General features: G+C 42.1%; 1 protein-coding gene across 7 annotated transcripts in view; it reads right to left on the reverse strand.

Annotated features, from left to right (window-relative positions):
• Positions 1-748: 748 nt before the first annotated feature.
• Positions 749-20,646, reverse strand: part of LOC122912141 (zinc finger protein 470) — a 67,909-nt gene continuing 48,011 nt past the window's right edge. The window contains exons 1-7 of one of the 7 annotated variants that reach the window (XM_044257509.1): positions 15,719-16,112; positions 15,058-15,398; positions 14,703-14,794; positions 14,467-14,541; positions 7,926-8,052; positions 7,664-7,759; positions 749-5,334 (exon numbers count right to left, since the gene is read on the reverse strand). In XM_044257509.1, the coding sequence (XP_044113444.1) occupies positions 3,461-5,334; positions 7,664-7,759; positions 7,926-8,052; positions 14,467-14,523 (2,154 nt within the window). In that variant the 5' untranslated portion in view covers positions 14,524-14,541; positions 14,703-14,794; positions 15,058-15,398; positions 15,719-16,112 and the 3' untranslated portion in view covers positions 749-3,460. Of the gene's footprint in view, positions 5,335-7,663; positions 7,760-7,925; positions 8,053-9,757; positions 9,838-14,466; positions 14,542-14,690; positions 14,795-15,057; positions 15,456-15,718 lie in introns of those variants that run through there. The other 6 variants (XM_044257512.1, XM_044257510.1, XM_044257511.1 and 3 more) reach the window with 6 other exon arrangements.

Below are 20,646 nucleotides of genomic sequence, written 5' to 3' on the forward strand. Positions count from 1 at the left end.
CTGCCATAATCCAGGATCCCTGACCACCACTCATCTCAGGGGACTACAAATAATAATTTACTTCGATGTTTACCCCATGCACACCATGAGCTCTCCACTTCCTTATGCTAGAAAAGAAACAGGACTCTTACTTGTGCCATCTCACTTAAAACCAATCCCTGGGGCGCCTGGGTGACTCAGTGGGTTAAGCCTCTGCCTTCGGCTCAGGTCATTATCTCAGGGTCCTGGGATCGAGCCCCGCATTGGGCTCTCTGCTCAGCAGGGAGCGTGCTTCCTCCCTCTCTCTCTGCCTGCTTCTGATCTGTCTGTCAAAATAATAAATAAAATCTTTAAAAAAAAAAAAAACCAATCCCTAATACCTCAAATTTTCCAAAGATTATACAGCCTATCACCCAATCTTCATACCAAACTGTATTGGTTAAGTTGCTTTAATTACAAGCAAATGCACGATATAGGTAAAAAATGAAGAACTGAAGAATAGTGGGTAGTTTGCAGAATTACAGCCTTAGAAAGCCCAAGAGCTAGAGTGACCCCAAAGATCTCAGTCATGAGAACACCAGCGTCATCCCTTTAGGGAGCTGCCATTAGATGACAAAGACCCAACCACCTTGCAAACTCCAGAGAGAATCTGATTAGCCAAGACCATCAACGCCATATGGTACAGTATGGTCAGCTGCTCGAAGGAAAAGAAGAGATGGTGTCCTCGAAAGAAGGAATGGAAAACAGGGCAGAGAAAAACAGAAAAATATATATTTTAAGTTTTATTTCTGGTATTATGAGTTTATACTAGAATACAGATCTGGAAATGTTTTTCATTTAGCATAATAACAACCATCCTTCTATGGCTATATACACATTTATAGCTCTTTTTTTCAACAGCTGCATGTAATTCTACTGAATGAATACACCATAATTAACTTATCCACTTACCTAGCACCCGAATGATTTCTACTGAGTTCACCATCAAAAATATTTTTGCCATTATACATTTACCTACATTTGTGCACTTTGGTTTCTGAGTAATAATGATTAAAATGGTATATACACACAGAAATTTATATAACCGACAATGGAACTGTCTGCTTTTGACAGTCACTAGATTTAATCACTTTTCTATGATTTAAAATCAATCTTTTGGGGAAAAAAGTAGATATAACATCATTTTATTCTGCATTTCCTTGATTACTAGTGATAGTGGGTCATTTCCATTAGCTGTTTTTCATCTTCTTTGAACAGGCCATTAGCTTTGTCCATTTTTTCTACTGAATTGCTGGTGTTACTATTATTTATTTGTAATAATGCTCTGAATATCAGGGGTTATTATCCTTCATTATGTTGGTTTGCAAATATTTTCTTTCAATCTCGTATTTGTATATTTGACTTTGACTCTGATATTTTCCACACATAAATGTTATCTTAATGTCAGCTCCTGGATTATGTGTGATACTTAAGAAGGCCCACCTCAAAATTATAGAAATAACATTTTTCTTGTACTCTAATATTGTACTTAGATCTTTCAGAGCTTCATTAGTGTACAAGGTACGTTCTTTCCATAGAGCTAAGTGTCCCAATACCATTTGATTAATCCATCTTCCTCCCACAGCAATGAAAAGTCCTTTTTACCATACATAAGGGAAATCTAATAGGACCACCCAACCCCTAGCCTCTATCCCCAAGTCAAAGAATCCCAAAGCTCCATATTCTAGCACTCGTGCCCTCTGGATAAGAGCCCCCCTCACATGGCCTTCTGTGCTGCCACAGGCAAGTCTGAAGAGAAAACCCAAAAGCACCAAGTAAGAGTACTCCTCCAGGGGTGCAGGTAGGCTTTTCTGCATAATGAAATGTGGTAACAGTTGTACAAATCTGAACATACTGAGTCACTGAATAGTGCACTTTAAATGGATGAACTGTATGGTACGTAAATTGTATCTCAATAAGGTTACAAAAACCAGAAACAAGAAACAAGCAAACAAACAACCCTCTACTCAACCCAAAAATCACTATTGATAGTGTGAAGAGAACACTCATGATCCTTCTAAAACCATCAAGTCTGTCTTCCTGCAACACCAAAAGCGTAATTATCTACCATAGGACTAACTTATACCCATTGTATCAAACAGTTTCTTCTAACTGCTTCTAATGCCCCTATGTTCTGGGAACAGTAAGGCACTCCTTGCCATCACTCCCTAGCTCCCTCTCTCGGGAATTTCTCGTCATGGTCATACTGCACACTTTTCACATAGTATGACTTTCAACTTTGTCTGTCTTCTCCTACTAGGTCTGTGAGGGCAAAAACTTGCATATTTTGCACTCTGTTCTATCCCCAGCACCCAAAACAGGGCCTGGAACTCATTAGTAAATGCTCAGTTAATGTTAAGTGAGTATAGTAAGGCATGTAGCACTCACTCACTCACTATTATACTCACTATTATACCACCATCCTATATTCCATAGATGGTCAGAATCAGCTTATCAACTTAAAAATATATTGGGATTTTTACTGGACTATTGATTAATTTACAGATTTAACACAAGGAGAAATATCTTTGCCAAAGTCCTTCTATTTTACAAAGAAGGTCTAGCTTCCTACTTTCTCGGCCTTTTAAAATTTAAAAAGTAAGCTTAAGTTTTAACATCAAAATTCACAAGCTCAATGCAGCATATGTGCTTTTCTTCTGGAACCACTCTTGTCAGTCTCACAGAGTAAGATGGGCAGCTTTACTGTATTTATTTTATGCTCTATAACAATTCAAACATCACAGGAACTGTCTGTGCTTTTCTAAAGGTGAAAGTGTTAAAATTTTCTGTTTATTTCATGGCTATTAATCTGTTTAAGTTTTCTTGCTTGCTGACTTTAGTTTGTTTTTAATACCTAGCTAGTCCTACATGCTACAAAATGCTTTTATTCTAACGGGCCTAGTCTAACTGCTAAGCGCCGGGGAAAGTGAGCGTCCCTCATCAGCAGTGCTACAAACCCTTGTATTTATTCATTCGGAGGGAGTGGTAAGCCAACATGTTATCTTGTCCATCACAGACTCTTTCAATCCTGAATGTGTTCATTTTTCTATCTCCTAGGAACGCAGACAATCCTTTGTCTTCTCTAAAATGTATAGGCTTCTTAGCCTTGAACTACTAGATTTTACATGCATCTGAACATGACAGTAAGAAAACCTTTACCTTAATGGCACTAATTATATGTCAACAGTTGTGCACTAAGCCCTTTAGGTAGACCAACTTATTCTTAAAGACAAATGTTTTAAATGGGAAAGTAGCATAGATTTTTATTTTTAAAAGATTAAGCTGGCTATAGTGTTAAAAATGCACTTGAGGGGAGCAAGAGGGATAATGGCTGTAACACTATGGTAAAAATAAAAATGAGATGGTTTCATCTTGGACTATGATGATAGGACATAGACTGGAAAAAAGTGGACAGACCCTAGAGGCAATCAGAAGATTAAATCTAGAGGACTTGGTGATATGGGGGTGAGGAGGAGGGAGTAATTGAGGACGACTCTCCAGTATGAATTCGCTGATGATGCACAAGATGTACACTCTGCCTGAAGGCTTTCCCACATTCTTTACATTCATAGGGCCTTTCTCCAGTATGAATTCTCTTATGAAGTGTAAGATGGGCAATCTGGCTGAAGGCTTTGCTACATTCCTTACACTCATAAGGTTTTTCTCCTGTATGAATTCTTTGATGTAGTGTAAGAGATTTACGATGGCTAAAGGCTTTCCCACAAACATTACAGTCATAAGGTTTCTCGCCTGTATGACACCTCTGGTGACAAATCAGGGACGCCCTCTGTCGGAATGCCTTTCCACATTCAAGACATACATATGGTCTTTTCCCAGTATGGAGTCTCTGATGTTGAACAAGATAGGAGCCATCACTAAAGGCCTTCCCACATTCAATACATTCATAAGGCTTCTCACCAGTGTGAACTCTCTGGTGTTGAACAAGGTGTGCAATCTGACTGAAAGCCTTACCACATTCCTTACATTCATAAGGTTTCTCTCCAGTGTGTATCTTCTGATGTTGTGCAAGGTGCGCATTCTGGCTGAAAGTTTTGCTGCATTCCTTACATGCGTAAGGTTTCTCTCCAGTATGAATTCTCTGATGATGAGCAAGGTGTGTACTCTGCCGAAAAGCCTTACCACATTCTTTACATTCGTAGGGTTTCTCCCCAGTATGAACTCTCTGATGAAGAGTAAGTGAGCCACGATGGCTAAAGGCCTTCTCACAGATATTACACTCATAAGGTTTTTCTCCGGTATGAATTCTCTGATGTACAGTCAGGGACGAGCCATGGCTAAAAGCCTTTCCACACACATGACATTTGTAAGGTCTCTCTCCAGTATGAATTCTCTTATGCTGAATAAGACCTATGTGATCAGTGAAAGCCTTCCCACAATCAATGCAATCGAACGGTTTCTCTCCAGTATGGTAATACCGCCGATGACGTATAAGAGAAGCATTCTGCCTGAAAGCCTTCCCACAGTCAACACATTCATATGGTCTTTTTCCAGTGTGAATCCTTCGATGATGAGATAGGGATGAACAATCACTAAAAGCCTTCCCACATTCGATACATTCATAGGGTCTCTCTCCAGTATGAACTCTCTGATGTTGAGCAAGGTGTGCAAGCTGGCTGAAGGCCTTATTACACTGCTTACACTGATATGGTTTCTCTCCAGTATGAACTCTCTGATGTTGAATAAGATGAGCGTTCTGACTGAAGGCTTTCCCACATTCAGTACATTCAAAGGGTTTCTCTCCTGTATGTATTCTCTGATGTTGGGCGAGGTGAGCACTCTGGCTGAAGGCTTTCCCACATTCAGTACATTCATAGGGTTTCTCTCCAGTATGAATTCTTTGATGAAGAGTGAGGGTTGAGATTTTGCTGAAAGTTTTCTCACAGTCATTACATTTCAGAAGTTTCTTTTCTCTGTAGACTTGCTTGTGTTTTTTCACAAACGAATGTGTTTTTAAACTTTTACTATCGGTCTCAAAATTATATATTCTCTCTTTGATGGGAAATACCTGCTTTAGATAAGATGATCTCTTCAGATGAAAAACTGTCCCAGATTTGTTAAAGTGGTCTCTTCTCTCAATAAGGGCATCTGTATGGGTGACTGTCTCCTGACTGAAGTGTATCTTCTGACTTACCAGCTCCCTCTTAAATAGGTCTTCACATTTCCAGTTCACCCCTAATGTGGGACATTTAAGGTCATAGCTTGGAAGTCTTTCCATTACCATTGCCTGGGATAATTTTTCTTCATAAATGCCCCGGTTTGGTGATAATTCCTTGGTCATCCAAACATACTCCAAGTCTGAAAGATATTGAAAAAGCAAATGTCTCCTTTACTTAACGCTAGAAGAATAGAAACTTCCAAAATGAAACCGGGTGAATCAATTACTGAAGACCACAGAGGTCTTTGACAATTCTTACAGAAAGTTGGGCAATGCAACCATGCTTGTATTTCTGAAATAAACCCTCCTGGGCTCTGGTGTATTATTTCAAGATGATTTTTTATTCAAAATTATGTACCAATATTCATAATTGAAATTTGTATTTTCCTTTTTTGATGTTATTTTGGTAATATTCTGGCATCAAATGTTATGTTGTCTTAATAAACGTAATTTCTTAAAATTCTTTTTTAAATTCTCTGTCATGGAACATTTTATTTTATTTTATTTTATTTTTTAAAGATTTTATTTATTTATTTGACAGAGAGAAATCACAAGTAGATGGAGAGGCAGGCAGAGAGAGAGAGGGAAGCAGGCTCCCTGCTGAGCAGAGAGCCTGATGCGGGACTCGATCCCAGGACCCTGAGATCATGACCTGAGCCGAAGGCAGCGGCTTAACCCACTGAGCCACCCAGGCGCCCCTGTCATGGAACATTTTAAATGATGTTGATATTTTTCCTTACAGGTTTTACAGAATTTATTTGTGAAACTATTGAAAGTTGTTGCTTCTGTTCTTGGGGAAAGCAGTTCTGAGATAACTTTCTACATTTCTTCTATGGTAACCAGGCTGGTTAAAATTTCTCTCTCTTCTGGTGTAGGTTACGGTAATTTATATTCTCCTAAAACATTACCCATCTCATCCAGGTTTTCAAATTCCTTATAGAAAACTGAGGAAAACAGATTCATATGATTCTTTTTTTATATGATTCTTTTAAGTATTTATGCGTCAATAGTTACTTAATATCATTTCTTTTCTTGTTTTCTCTCATTTGTTTATATATTTGACAATTTATGTATTTTATTGGTTTTCTAAAGCACCAACTTGATTTTCATTAAATCTACTATTTACTAGTTCATTTACTCCTACTTTTACCTCCAGTACTGTAAATCACTATACATAACGTTAGTTTACCTTAGACTCATTTTGTTCTTTCTAATATCCTGAGTTGGATGCTTATTTATTTTTTCTTATTTATTATTTATGAATATACACCATTAGGGCTACAAATGACCTACCCAAATCTTCTTGAACCTCTGAGAACTGGAAGCAGGAAAAAGCCATACTACAAGGTACAGAATAAACTGTAACCATCTCACCTCAGGCTTATTTCACTGTAACATATAATCTATAAACTCTTATCTACCTTTCATACCAGAAAAACACCTATCAAGCAAGGCAAGGAAAAAAATAAATAAATTTTAAAAAATTAACTGGGCCAAAAATCCCAATGAGTACAACAAAAGTGGGAAGATGGTAAACATAGAGAAAGGAGGTGAAGTTAGCTACCTAATTTATTCATCCTTTATGAGTATCAAATGATTATGTTTTAAATTTCAAATGGATCAATTTTAAAATACAGATTTACAAATATATAAAGACATAAAAGTAACAACTTCTAGGACTAAAACCCTTTTCATTTCATGGAGTAGGATGGTGTAAAGGGGAAAAAAAAACCCCCAGACATAAACAACAAAGCAAAAATAAGTAAAAGAAACACCAAAGACAAAAATAATTAAAGGCAAAAGAAAGAGCATAGCTATAATAGTCGTTAACCTGATAAGCTCACATTTTAAAGAAAACACTTAAACCAGTTTAAAAAACTAAACACATATTTGTCTAAAGAATTCAGAAATGTAGGGGTGCCTGGGTGGCTCAGTCAGTTAAGCAGCTGCCTTCAGCTCAGATCATGATCAGAGATCATGATCATGATCTGAGATCAGAGATCACGATCTAGGATCGAGCCCCACATCAAGCTCTCTGCTTAGCGGAGAGCCCGCTTCTCCCTCTCCCTCTGCCTACTTGTGATATCTCTCTCTCTCTCTCTCTCTCTCTCTGTCAAATAAATAAATAAATAAATATCTTTAAAAATAAGAAAAAAATTCAGAAATGTTGAACACCAGAGATGATTATAACAATATGGTACTTGAGAACTAGGTAAACATCACAGAACATAACAGAGCTCACAAACAGACTGTGGTGTCTGCAGGAAATCAGTAAAGGTAAAAGTGGTATGTCACACCAGTGGAGAAGATCCACTTAAAACAGTGTTAGAATAAAAAGTTTCAATTTGAGAGGGATTTTTAAGAGGTGTTTTCCCACAAGTATCAGAGAAGAAATATCTTTTTTTTTTTTTAAAAAAAACAAAAGAAACCTCTTGAGAATAGTTCCCCAACTCTAATTATCTGCCTTACCTGAGCAGAAGCCTCTTGTCATCTCTCCTTCCATCAACCACGGCTCTCTACCTTGCTCCAGTAAGGAGATTACGTCTGGTTTAGAAAGGCAAAGACCTGCACAGAAGGAAAGATAAGAAAATTGGCTATGTTGTGGAGACTGCAGTTATGACCAGTCCAAAAGGTACTGAAAGAAAAGGGATATTACAGGGAAATACTGATAAAGGCATAAAAGACTACAGAGGTGGAAAGACTCCAATGCGGAAGAGGAGGACACTCTTACCCAATGAAAGCAGGTTCCTGTAGTTCTCTAGCATCACTTTCTTGTATAAAGTCCTTTGGGCAAGATTCAGCCATTCCCATTCATCTTGGGAGAAGTCTATGGCCACATCCGTGAAAGTCACTGAATCCTGAAATGACACAAAAATAACCTTGCTTAGTGTTCGTGCCATTACTTAGCTAGCTCTACGGGTCAAGGGCAATGTTGTCATGCTACACGGGAAACAAAAACCCAAACATTCTGCATATATAATTACACCCGGGTCCAAACCAGTTAGCTACTGGACAACTTTTCTGTCTAGTTATATTAGCTCTCTAAACATTCACGATTTTATAGTAGGGAGAAGACACTGTCATATGGATAAATGTTGACTGCATTTTAGACAGAACATCAAATACTAAATTGCAGTTGACCTTTGAACAGCACAGGTTTGAACTTCACAAGTTCACTGACATGTAAGTTTTTTTCAATCAGTAAGTACAGTACTATGTTATTTTCTCTTCCATATGACTTTAACAATTTATTTTCTCTAGCTAATTTTTTTAAGAATGTAACATAATACACACAGCATACAAAATATATACTGATCAACTGTTTATATTATCAATAAGGCTTCCAGTTAACGGTAGGCTCTTAGGAGTCACGTCTGGGGGTAACAAAGTTATATGTGGATTTTCTATGCAGAGATCAAAGTCAACCCCTATGTTGTTCAAAGATCAACTGTATTTATCTATGTTAGAAGCTAGATCACTTTTCTACATGGAGAAATTAAAGAGTTCTGGTACTGGGGGGTAAAGCTTCAAGGAAGGATGTTGACCTGATGAACAGGATTTCAACCTCCACAATACAGTCTAAGAAATCTTAGTGTTCTGAGATGTTAAGAGGTATGTCTAAAAAATGAAAGAAAAAAATGCCTAGCAATATTTTTTCCTTTTGACATAAACTATGTTTGCATTAGGAAAACACACTGATGAGAAGTATCCAAAGAGATCATATGAGATGAGCACAACCTGTTTTGCTACATGGGCTGAATTTCCTAACCAATCAGCAAATGATACTGGTCACCCATTCTGTGGTTCCTGACAGATTTTCCAGTTCTTACTTTGTGATTTCACTTACATCAACATTTAAGAATGAGTTCTGAATAATTACCAATTGTGAATAAAACCAGACAAAAAGGTCAGATTATTTCAAAGAATTCAGGCTCTGGCATAGACTAGCTAGACGATCTTGTGAAATTAATTAACTGCACATGCCTCGGTTTTCCCACATGAAAAATGGGAATTATTTTGGTAGCTACCTCACAGCTGCATTGTGAGAATTTAATGGGGTAACAGTCACAGTTGAGCTAAGTGCTCAAGAATTGTTACCTAAGATAATAATGAAGGAGGGATAGGAAAGGAGTAGAAGGAGGAGGTGGCCAAGAACAGGGGAAAACATTTGGTTTAATATTTCAACAAGTTTTACTTGTGTTTTATCTAATTTCAATTAGATAAAATTGAAGCCAGACTGTATTCAAATCCTGTTCTGTTCAGTAAGGTGAAGATATTAGTTCTGTTTTTAATATTTGAAGATCTTTTAAATAAGTCAGAAGAACAGTGTATTGTATTTCATATATATATTTACCTTTTTTTTTTTTAGATTTTTATTTATTTATTTGACAGACAGAGATCACAAGGAGGCAGAGAGGCAGGCAGAGAGAGAGGAAGGGAAGCAGGCTCCCTGACAAGCAGAGAGCCCGATGCGGGGCTCCATCCCAGGACCCTGGGATCATGACCTGAGCCGAAGGCAGAGGCTTTAACCCACTGAGCCACCCAGGCGCCCCATATATTTACCATTTCTGTTGTACTTTCTCATGCCTGATGTTCCAGTTCCCTTCTTATAATTTCGATCTGAAGAACCTCCTTCTGCAATTCTTTGAGAAATCCGTCAATGAATTTTCTTACTTTTCCTTCATATAAGAAACTATTTCACCTTCAATTCTGAAGGCTATTTTTGCAGGACAGATAATGCTGGGTTGACAGTTCTTTCCTCTGAGTACTTTTTTTTTTTTAAAGATTTTATTTATTTGACAAGGAGACAGACAGCGAGAGAGGGAACACAAGCAGGGGGAGAGAGAGGGAGAAGCAGGCCTCCCGCTGAGCAAGGAGCCTGTTGAGGAGCCTGATCCCAGGACCCTAGAATCATGACCTAAGACAAAGGCAGATGCTTAACCCACTAAGCAACCCAGGCGCCCCTCCTCTGAGTACTTTTTAAGCTGTTCTACTTCCTTTGACTGCCATGATTTCTGATGGGAAATCCACAGAACTGAAATCGCTGCTGCCCTATATATTATGCATCACTTTTCTCTGGCTGCTTTCCAGGCTTTCCCTTGTCTGCAGTTTTCAGCAGTCTGACTATGAAGCTCCCAAGCAAGGGGTTGGTTTGTTTGTTTATCATGCTGGAGTTTGCTGGGCTTCATGAATCTAAAAGTTATGTCTTTCACTAAAGTTGGCAATTTTTCAGCCATTATTTCTTCAAATATTTTTTCTAACTTCACTTCTTTTTGGGACTTCAATGATACAAATGTTAAACATTCTGGTGTTGTCCCACAGGGCCCTGAGACTCTCTTCAGTCTTTTATCTATTTTCAGATTAGATAGTTTCTATTTAGTTTCAAGTTCACTAAGTCCACTGTCATCTCCATAATGCCACTAAGCCCATCCAGTGAGCTTATTTTGGTAATTCTATTTTTCATTTCCTATTGATATTTTCTGTTTCTTTGCTGACACAATCTATTTGCTTTAAGAGTTTTTACTTGTTGGAGCATTTTTATAATAACTGCTTTAAAATCTTTATCAGATAATTCCACCATTGGTGTCACATCAATGTTAGTATCTGGTGATTATCTTTTCCCCTGTGAATTGAAATTTCCCTAGATTTTCATCAGCTGAGTAAGTTTAGGTAGTATCCTTGACATTTTGGATGTTATGAGACTCTATGTCTTGTTTAAATTATATTTATATAAAGAATATTGATAACTTTATTCACACTCCATTTCCAAAGCCTATGAAGTGATGTGCACGTCTGTCTCACTGGTGTAGTACTAGGTGGCCAGCCATCTAATTTGGAGTTCACTTCTTACAGACGATGGCATGCTTTTCAGGGCCAGATACATGCATGAGCAACTTAGAGCCCAGGAGTTCATAAACAACTTTATATGGTTGATTTCCAAAGCTCCCCCTTCTCTGTAGTCTGTCCAGTGTTTTCTACTTCCTAGGGGTTCCCCTTTTCAGTCTTCTGACCAGATGACTGGGGCTTATTTATTCCACTCTACTGGGCAGCTACCCTGACTATATCCACCCATGGGACCAAGAAAGGAAAGAACATAAGCAAGGAAAAAGAAAAATAAAAAAGAAAAAAAAAGGCAGTAAAAGCTTCTTCAATCACAGAGAAAATTTCTCATCCTTCAGAATTTTAGACTTCTGCAGACCCCACTGCTAGTCTCAGGGCACGAGAAAACAGAGAACTTTTCTTGCATGGTAATTTTCCATCCACCCTCTCCGAGCAATGGATCCCCTTCCTACTTCTTGAGCCTGAACTAGGTTTTCTCCTGCAATTCTTTATATCCATGCCAAAACCCCCTTCTGGGTTTTGTGCTTTGTTGAATCCATGCTAGGAGATACTGGGAGGGGGAAAAAAGGTAATCACATTGCACTTTGGGCTTCTTCCCCAATCAGCCTGCTACTATTTACTTTTTTTTTTTTTTTTGTAAGATTTTATTTATTTGACAGAGAGAGAGACAGCAAGAGAGGGAATAAAAGCAGGGGCAGTGGGTGAGGGAGAAGCAGGCTTCCTGCAGAGCAAAGAGCCTGAAGTGGGACTCAATCCCAGGACCCTAGAATCATGACCTGAGATGAAGGCAGACACTTAACGACTGAGCCACACAGGCGCCCGTACTATTTACTTTTTAAAGCCTCAAATCGCGCTCCATGCATGCTGTTCTGGTTCTATAGCAACTTTCAGTGGAAAAGATAGGGTAAACTGGGCTTAGCCCTTCTTACCCAGAACAAGGACTCTCCCAAATTCAGTGTAAATTATTATTAGTTTTAAAATTAAAATCCCATTGGATATAAAAATCCTCCTGATGTTTAGGGCTTCTTGTGCATCAAACATATCGTAGATTTTTCACATATATGTTAGTGTGTATATACTGTGTGTATTTTATATACTGTATGAACAACTACTGGCACATAGGCAAACAGTAGCATATAAATCTAATGTTTATATAGTGCTTATTATGTGCCAGGTACTTTTCTAAATACTTAAAATACCTCAATTAATTAATGCCCACAACAATGCTATAAATTAGGTACTGGTATTATTCCCATTTTTATGGTTAAGGAAACAGAAATTAAGGTGATTATTATCTAGTATATACTGGAGCTAGAATTTGTACCCAAGCAGTCTGGTGCCACAGTCATGCTATTAATCTTTATGCCATACTTTGCCACTCTTAAAATATTTTCCTCACAAATAACAACACTGCTTACATCTAAAACGTTTAAATGCTTAGGAAACAAGTTCAATTGGTACTGCATTTTTAGTGGTATTATACCTGATCAGAAAAGGTGTTTTGCTATAAGTTGCTCAATGTGTCTTCTATATAAAATAAAGACAATTTTATTATCCTATTATTTTTTATTTGGTAAGTTTATTCATCAAATTTTATAATTTTTTATAATAAAATTTGCTGATGACACTCATTTAGCAGTTCACTTTAATTAGAACATGAATTAAAATTCTTAAATTATTGGTCATAAAAATATTAAAATTAAAAATGTTCAGGGCGCCTGAGTGGCTCAGTTGTTAAGCACCTGCCTTCGGCTCAGGTCATGATTCCAGGATCCTGGGATCGAGTCCCACATCAGGCTCCCTGCTCAGCAGGAAGCCTGCTTCTCCCACTCCCACTTCCCCTGCTTGTGTTCCCTCTCTCCCTGTGTCTCTATTAAATAAATAAATAAAATATTTTTTAAAAAATTAAATTAAAAATGTTCTGAAGTAAAGTGTGAGAAACTCTTAATCCACGAAAAATGAAAAATTGAGAATTTAGTCCAAGAAAATTATCAGTGATGAGGGCAAAAATTCAACAACAAAGATGATCACTACAATAATCTGTTAAATAATAAAACACTGGCAATAATTCAGCTTTGGAACAAGAGGCTGATTAAATAGATTATGGTATTCATCCTAGAAAGAAAAAGGATATACAGAACCACTCCCTGGCATTTTAAGATGCTCATGGTTCCAAGCCAAGTGGGGAGGGGAAACCTTTGCATATTCTGGCCCAAATGCCAGATATCTCACCTATACCTGCAGATCTCTTCCTCTTCCTTTAAGATACAACTCAGGAATCACAGCTCCCAACCCCTCCTCCCTTTAACAGTGAGTATGATTATGTAGGCTACATGCCATTCAAGGATCTCTCACTAAGGAAGCAAAACGGAACTAAAAATAAAGTAGATTTTCTCTTGCTAGATTATGGTGTGTCATCATTCCCAAAGGAACACCTTTTCCTAACTTACCCAAAGGTACTCAGATGACCTGTGAATGGTCCTTCCCCATTACTCCGCAGCAAGTCTAGTTCTATAGCTACAGCACTGATCACAATGTATAAATAAATGTTTGCTGCCTTTTCATTTCTCCAACAGATTATAAGCTCTATGAAAGCCAGGATGGTGGGGCACCTGGGTGGCTCAGTCATTAAGTGTCTGCCTTCAGCTTAGGTCATGATCCTGGGGTCCTGGGATCAAGCCCCACGTGGGGCTCCCTAGTCTGCAGGAGGCGTACTTCTCCTTCTCCCACTCGCCCTGCTTGTGTTCCCTCTCTTGCTATCTCTCTCTCTGTCAAATAAATGAATAAAATCTTAAAAAAAGAAAGAAAGCAAGCAAGCCAGCCAGAAGCCAGCATGGCTACTTAGGAAGTGGGCAGATGATGGCTCTCAAATTTTCTCTAAGGACTGTATTTCTGTGTTGTCATATACTTATGAGAAAACACAGACAGACAAGCTCAGAGTGGGTCATTTCTTTTTTTTTTTTTAAAGATTTTATTTATTTATTTGACAGACAGAGATCACAAGTAGGCAGAGAGGCAGGGGGAGAGAGAGGGGGAAGCAGGCTCCCCAAGGAGCAGAGAGCCCGATGCGGGGCTCAATCCCAGGACCCTGGAGTCATGACCCGAGCTGAAAGCAGAGGCTTCAACACACTGAGCCACCCAGGCGCCCCAGAGTGGGTCATTTCTTGAATGAAGACTAAACAGCTGTAAAGAGAAGAGGAAGTTCTGAGAGGGCACTGGCTTATCTGAGTCTGTCTCTGTGGTCCCATCACTCATCAGAAAGGGAGGAAATAGGAAACAGGCCCAGGATCGAAGTCTTCAGCAGATACTCTTCAGAAGGAAACAAGCATTACCAAATCCTGGAAAGCAAGACCTTCAGAAGGAAACAAGCATTACCAAATCCTGGAAAGCAAGACCATATTTTAAGAAGGAAAGAGGGAATACTAACTCACCAGGGACGTAGCTTTAAGAAGTTCAACTCCCATCACCTCCTCTTCCCCGCTCCTCATCAGGCAAAGGGCTTTACCCTGAGAGGGCAGAGGGAGGACAGGAGAAAGGAGTTCTGAGAAGCTGAGTAGCTGTAGAAACACCTCCCTAGAAACACCTCCTTTCAGCTCCCCCCCCCACTTCTCTCCTCCCCACCCCCACCCCCTATCCCCGCAGTCCAGGCACTCACTGGGACACCTACACTCTACAGCAGGGCGGCTCCCCTCCGGGTTTGCAGGCTGAGCGCACCCTCCTCTCTCAAAGCCACCCGGCCACTGTCAACACCTGCCTCGCCTGGAAGGGAAGTATTACCTGTCACAACAAGGGGTCCCCATGGCTTACAGAGGCTGGACCAAAAGTAACCCCTCAAGAGACCCACTTTGCTTTGTGACAAACTAGTTTTCAAGGAGCCCCTGCCCACTCTGAGCCAAGTTTCTTCTGTCGGAGTTCGGGAAACAGAAACCTGCTAGTGGGGGAGAGTTGGGGTCTCGACCCTTGAGGTCCTTTACCCTCTGAGGGTCACGTTTTCAACTGTGCGAATGGTTCCGGACACTGACCTCAAGCAGAGGCAGCGGGGACTATGTGAGTCGTCGCAAGGTCTCTGGAGTCAGCAGGTGCCGCATCCGGATCCTGCCTCCCCCACTAGCCGGCGGTCACCTGCCCTCAGCACCTTTCAGGCCCTCTCTGTGAAAACGAGGCAGCTCACGCTCCGTGGTGTGCTCCCGTGACGTTGCGTGTCACTCAGCGCAACCAGCGAAGAGGAGCGCGGCTGCGAGCCACTGCGCGACACAGAGCGCTTCCTCCCGCCGTCTGTCCTCACTCCGGCGGCAGGGACGTGGGTGCGGCAGAGGAGTGCGGGGCAGGAACGGGAGGAGTTCCACGACCTCGTCCTGGAAACCTGGGGATCCCTTTCCGTTTCAGAGGCTGTGAACATCCTGTCACCCACAAGCCCCATCGCACAATGACCCGGAGGCCAAGACTCAGACCCGGTCACCGGACTCTGTGCAGGTCAGCCGCACGCTCCGGGCCCTGGAAGTTACCACCCCCGACTCTCCGAACAGGTCAGCCGCACGCTTCGGGCCCGGGGACCCCTCCCCGACGCCGTGGACAGATCAGGGACCCCCCAACCCTGGACTCCTGGGTCCGCCGGCCCCCGCAGCCGGGGACGCCCTCCTCCGGCACTCGCGCCGCCGCGCCCCAGCCACCTGTCACCCTCACCTGTGCACTCAGTCCCAGTCCGCCCCCCCAGCCTCACGGCCCCAACGGGGCTGGCGCCGGGCTCGCGGCGGCGGCGTCGGCGGGAGTGCGCAGGGCTGGCCTCCCTCGGGAGGCTGTCCGGAGCACGGCCTCGCGCCGTCATCCGTTCCTGCACGTCCCGCCGCCCACGGGCTGCCGGACGCGCGCGGCCGCTCCTCTGTCAGACAGTCAGCTGCCGGCTCCCGCGCGAGACGACTTTTTCCTCAGCAGCCGCCCGCTTGCTCTAGCCCGCACTCCCTCCCCGCCGGAAGTGGGCGTGTCCTGCGCCGCAGGGGCCCCCGGGGACGGTAGTTCACACTGGACGACGCGCTGCCGAGCTTCGTTCCAGCCCAACGAGGGCTGGGGACTGCTACCCTCAGCCCCCTGTAGAGGCCGGCTGGCGCGAGACAGTGCCGCCCAGGATCCTCTCAGCCCTGGCTCTGGACGCGCCAAGTTCACGCCGCCTCCCTGAAGGGAGCCGAGCCCTGAGGATTCTGGGAGCACCCTCCAGGCTTCGAGTGCGCAGGCGCCGCCTTGAGCCGCATAACGCTGAGGCCCGGGTTCCCCCCCGCCCCTGCGCCTATAGGATCGCAGGAGGCGTGCGGCGCGCAGGCGCGCGGAAAGCGGGCGGGGCTGAGGGCCCAGGGGCGGAGCCTTAGGAATAGGAGATGAGTGAGGACTTGGTTTTGCCAGATGTTTTGTGCACTTCTGTGACTTGTGACGTGTGTGCGTGCGTGCGCGCGCGCGCGCGTGTGCCCTGTCTTAGTTCATGCCCAGTCCTCTCTTTCATGGAAATGCTCTCTCTAAAATAAATGAATCTTTAAAATGTAATATTTCCTGTATGTCTTTATGCAATTATGTTTCTCAGACAGTTTATGCCCTTCATTTAGATTTCATACTTAATAACTCTATAATTGGGTGTTCAGTTCTCTATCATGTCTAAAGTCACTGCCCTTTTCTATTATGCATTCTTTTCTTACCGTTTTGTTATTGTTGTGGGTGTTGTTCAGTTGACTTTAAAAAACCTCCTTTCTTTCATCAGAGGATTGGATGCTTTCTGCATCTTTTCAAAGACAGGGCTTCTGGTTCTGTTAATCTTCTGTCTTCTGCACCTTACTGGTTTCTCTCTTCTTGTCTCTCATTGCATATGTCCAGTTGCTCTTGAGTGCATTTTGGTAGGTGGCTCGCTTAGCTGAACTTCATCTCCAAAGTCTGCCTCCCCGGAGATAGTAGTGGCTGAAGCCTTAATTTTTTTTTAAGATTTTATTTATTTATTTATTTGACAGAGAGAGAGAGACACACACACAGAGGAGAATGAACAGGAGCAGGGGGAGTGGGAGAGGGAAAAGCCGGCTTCCCGCCAAGCAGGGAGCTCGATGTGGGGCTCAATCCCAGGAGGCTGGGATCATGACCTGAGCAGAAGGTAGATGCCTAATGACTGAGCCACCCAGGCACCCCAAGAAGCATTAATTCCTCCTTAGCTGGGATTCCTGGAGTTTGCCCAATAGTTGCACGAGTAAAAGATCAGTCAGAAATTTTGAACTTTAAGTGCTGGTGCAGGCTTTATAAAAAAGGGAGGACAAATCTTGTTAGAAACTGGAAGAAAGAGGGGTTTTGTTGTGTAGGAACAGAGAGTTCAGCAACCCTATTATTTGCAATTAATGTGGAGAGTAGACCTGGGTACTCTGAGGAGACTTTAACCAACATGTTGAAAATGTTTCCTGATTTTTTTTTCTTGCTGCTTATAGAAACATGCAAAGGAGAGAGAGAAATTGAGGGAAAGAATATTAGAAAGAAGCCAGGACTTGATGGTTTTGAGATGGCAGATGATGCTAAAATCAAGAAATGGCATCCAAGCAGAGATAAAACCCAGGGTACTGCTCGGGAACTGGTCTAGAAGGAAAAAAGTATGACTGCAAAATCTGCTGGAACCTCAGAAAGATCAAAACTGGTATCTCGGAGTACTATTTAATGATACATGGTTGTGGCTTTTGTGCAATGGGGTGAAGCCCAATGGAATTCACACAAAGTCCACAAAGTGTTTAAGAGAATTAGCTCAGTAGATATACTGCCAGCTGGGAGTGAACAGAGGCAGAAAATACAAGCTAGAGACGACTGTATTCCCAAAATTCAAATGCCAGCAAGCAAAGTTAGAAAACTACTGAGCTGCAAACACGTGGCAGAACTGAGATCTCAGAATGTGAATTATTCCCAGGCCTTGAGACTTAATCAAGGAATTTCCAAACATTTTTCTGGCCAGATTTCCAAACTGCTATGTACCCGTGATTTCACTGTTGCCTGCAGAAGACAAGGAGCAGAGGGGAGAAGATTAGGTGCTACGTCCAGAGATCTGTAGATCAAAAGGAACTGTCCTTAAGGGACAGCACCTTATGAGACTTGTCAGCACCCAAACCTAATTCAGAGGACAGGATTTGTAACCTTGAGCTGGTGCTATAATGAGATGAGACATGGGAGGGCTTTGGAAGGGGATGAGTGTGTTTTCCAAGTAAAAAGACAGAAACTGGGGTGTCTGGGTGGCTCCATGGGTTAAGTCTCTGCCTTCAGCTCAGGTCATGATCTCAGGGTCCTGGGATCGAGCCCTTGTCGGGCTCTCTGCTTGGCAGGGAGCCTGCTTCCCCCCGCCACTCTGCCTGCCTCTCTGCTCACTTGTGATCTCTGTCAACTAAATAAATAAAATCTTTTTTAAAAATAAAAATAAAAAGACATGAACCAGCGAGGAGTCAGCCAGAGAAGACTGTGGTAGGCAGCCATTAACATGGCTCCCCATGACCTTGCCTCCTGTTATTCATACCCATTTGTAATCCTCTGCCTTTGGAAATGAGCTGGACCTCATGACCACTTCTAAGCAACCAAATACAAAAAGAGAAGGGACATCACCAATAATACGGGGTTCATAAGGAGTTTGGCTTCCATTTTAGGTACCTTCTCTTGCCTACTCACTTTCAAGGAAGCCAGCTGCCATGCTGGGAGCCACCCACGTGGAAAGAATAGATGTGTCCAGCCACAGGCCCACAAGGATCCCAATCCAGCCAACAGCTTAAATAAGTGTGTTTGGAAGATGACTCTCCTCCTGTAAAGCCTTCAGATCACCGCAGCTCTGGCCAGCCACTTGCTGGCAGCCTTGCGGGAGCTGAGGCACCCAGCGAAAGTCATGCCTGGCTTCCTTTTTTCAAGGAAACTATGAGAGAATCTACGTGTGTTTTAAGCCACTATGCTTTAGGGTCATTTGTTACACAATAGCTGACCATCTTACCACCTTGACAACCCTTCCTCTGTGACACAGTGAGTTAAGACAGGGATACTATCTGTACTCAAAGATGCCCTACGGATTAGAATTACAGTAGCTACTATGATCAGAACCCAAGTGTTATTACCTTAACACATATAAGTTTATTTCTCACTCGCATAATAATCCATGCTGGTGCTCCTGGGGGACTGATGGCTTTCCTCTGATGTAGTGGTTTAGGGGCCCAGAATCCTTCCTTCTTGCGGTTTTGCCATTCCGTATTATCAAGATTCTTCTTCCAGGTGGACAGGACGTCCTCTTATTAACAAAGCCCCAACTGACACACTGCTATTCAAACCATGCTGAAGAAAATTAGTCTAATAACTAGTCTGATTACCATAACTAAAAGCAATAGTGGCTGAGTAATGTAGGATGTACCTGGATATTCACATTTCAGAATCAAGTCCAGACAACAGAATAAGAGGCACGAAATTTGGGTGGTCATCTAGTCCTAACACAGATATTAACAAACACCCATGACCTTGGAAAATAATCTTATGGGTTTTTGGTAACTGGACCTGCTATATGCTAAGCTAGAAAATAATTCCCCTATGAGCCCTCACTTGCATAAATGCAGGTCTTTTAGAAATTCCGGTGGAATTGTTCACAGTGATTTTCATTACAATCATTCAGGAGGGCTCAGTCCCTTTTCTATTGACACAAATCAATGTGTGACTCGCCAGCCATGCCATGAGATGTATTGAATTAAAACAAAACCCTAATGCAGGGGCGCCAGGGTGGCTCAGTGGGTTAAAGCCTCTACCTTTGGCTCGGGTCATGATCCCAGGATCCTGGGATCGAGCCCTATATCGGGCTCTGTGCTCAGCAGGGAGCCTGCTTCCTCCTCTCTCTCTCTCTGCTTGATTCTCTGCCTACTTGTGATCTCTGTCTGTCAAATAAATAAATAAAATCTTTAAAAAAAAACCCTAATGCAGTGTGAACCCTGGGGTCCTATTATTAAGTACAGTGGACATACTAGGTACTAGAACATCCTTGGAGTTCTGTGGTTTATTACGACCATTTCCCTTTCTTCCTGGGTTAACCATTATCCTGTAATTCAGCTACAACACATGCCATAGTTCAATAACACTTCTTTAAAAAATTGATCTGTTTGTTTGAGAGAGCGTGTGCAGGGGGGAGGGACAGAGGGAGAGGCAGTCTCAAGTAGACGCCAGGCTGAGCGTGGAGCCCGACGCAGGGCTCAACTGCAAGACCCCAAGATGAGGACCTGATCCGAAAGGGAGTCAGACGCTTGCCCGACTGTGCCACCCAGGCACCCCCTCGGTAGCCCTTTCAAATGCCATCTCTCATGAGAAGCCCCGGTACCTAAAGGAGGAGACCTGAGGAAAATTTTAAGATGCTACTGCTTCCTGTCAAAAGAACATGCAAAGGCTACGGGACTCTGATGGGACCTTGCAAAAGATAAGTCAGGGGCATGGACATAAATGTTCCAAGAAGGCGTTATAAACTTTTGAATTCCTTCGTGTCCTTATGTATTATGCAAGTAACTTCTGACCCTCAAAATACATTTCCAAAAATATTGCCTAGATTTTTAATGGTGTAATTAGTAAAGAATACTAAATATTTCAGGGTGAGATTAATC

The sequence above is a fragment of the Neovison vison genome, chromosome 7, assembly GCF_020171115.1.
Source record: "Neovison vison isolate M4711 chromosome 7, ASM_NN_V1, whole genome shotgun sequence".
NCBI classification, from domain to species: domain Eukaryota; kingdom Metazoa; phylum Chordata; class Mammalia; order Carnivora; family Mustelidae; genus Neogale; species Neogale vison.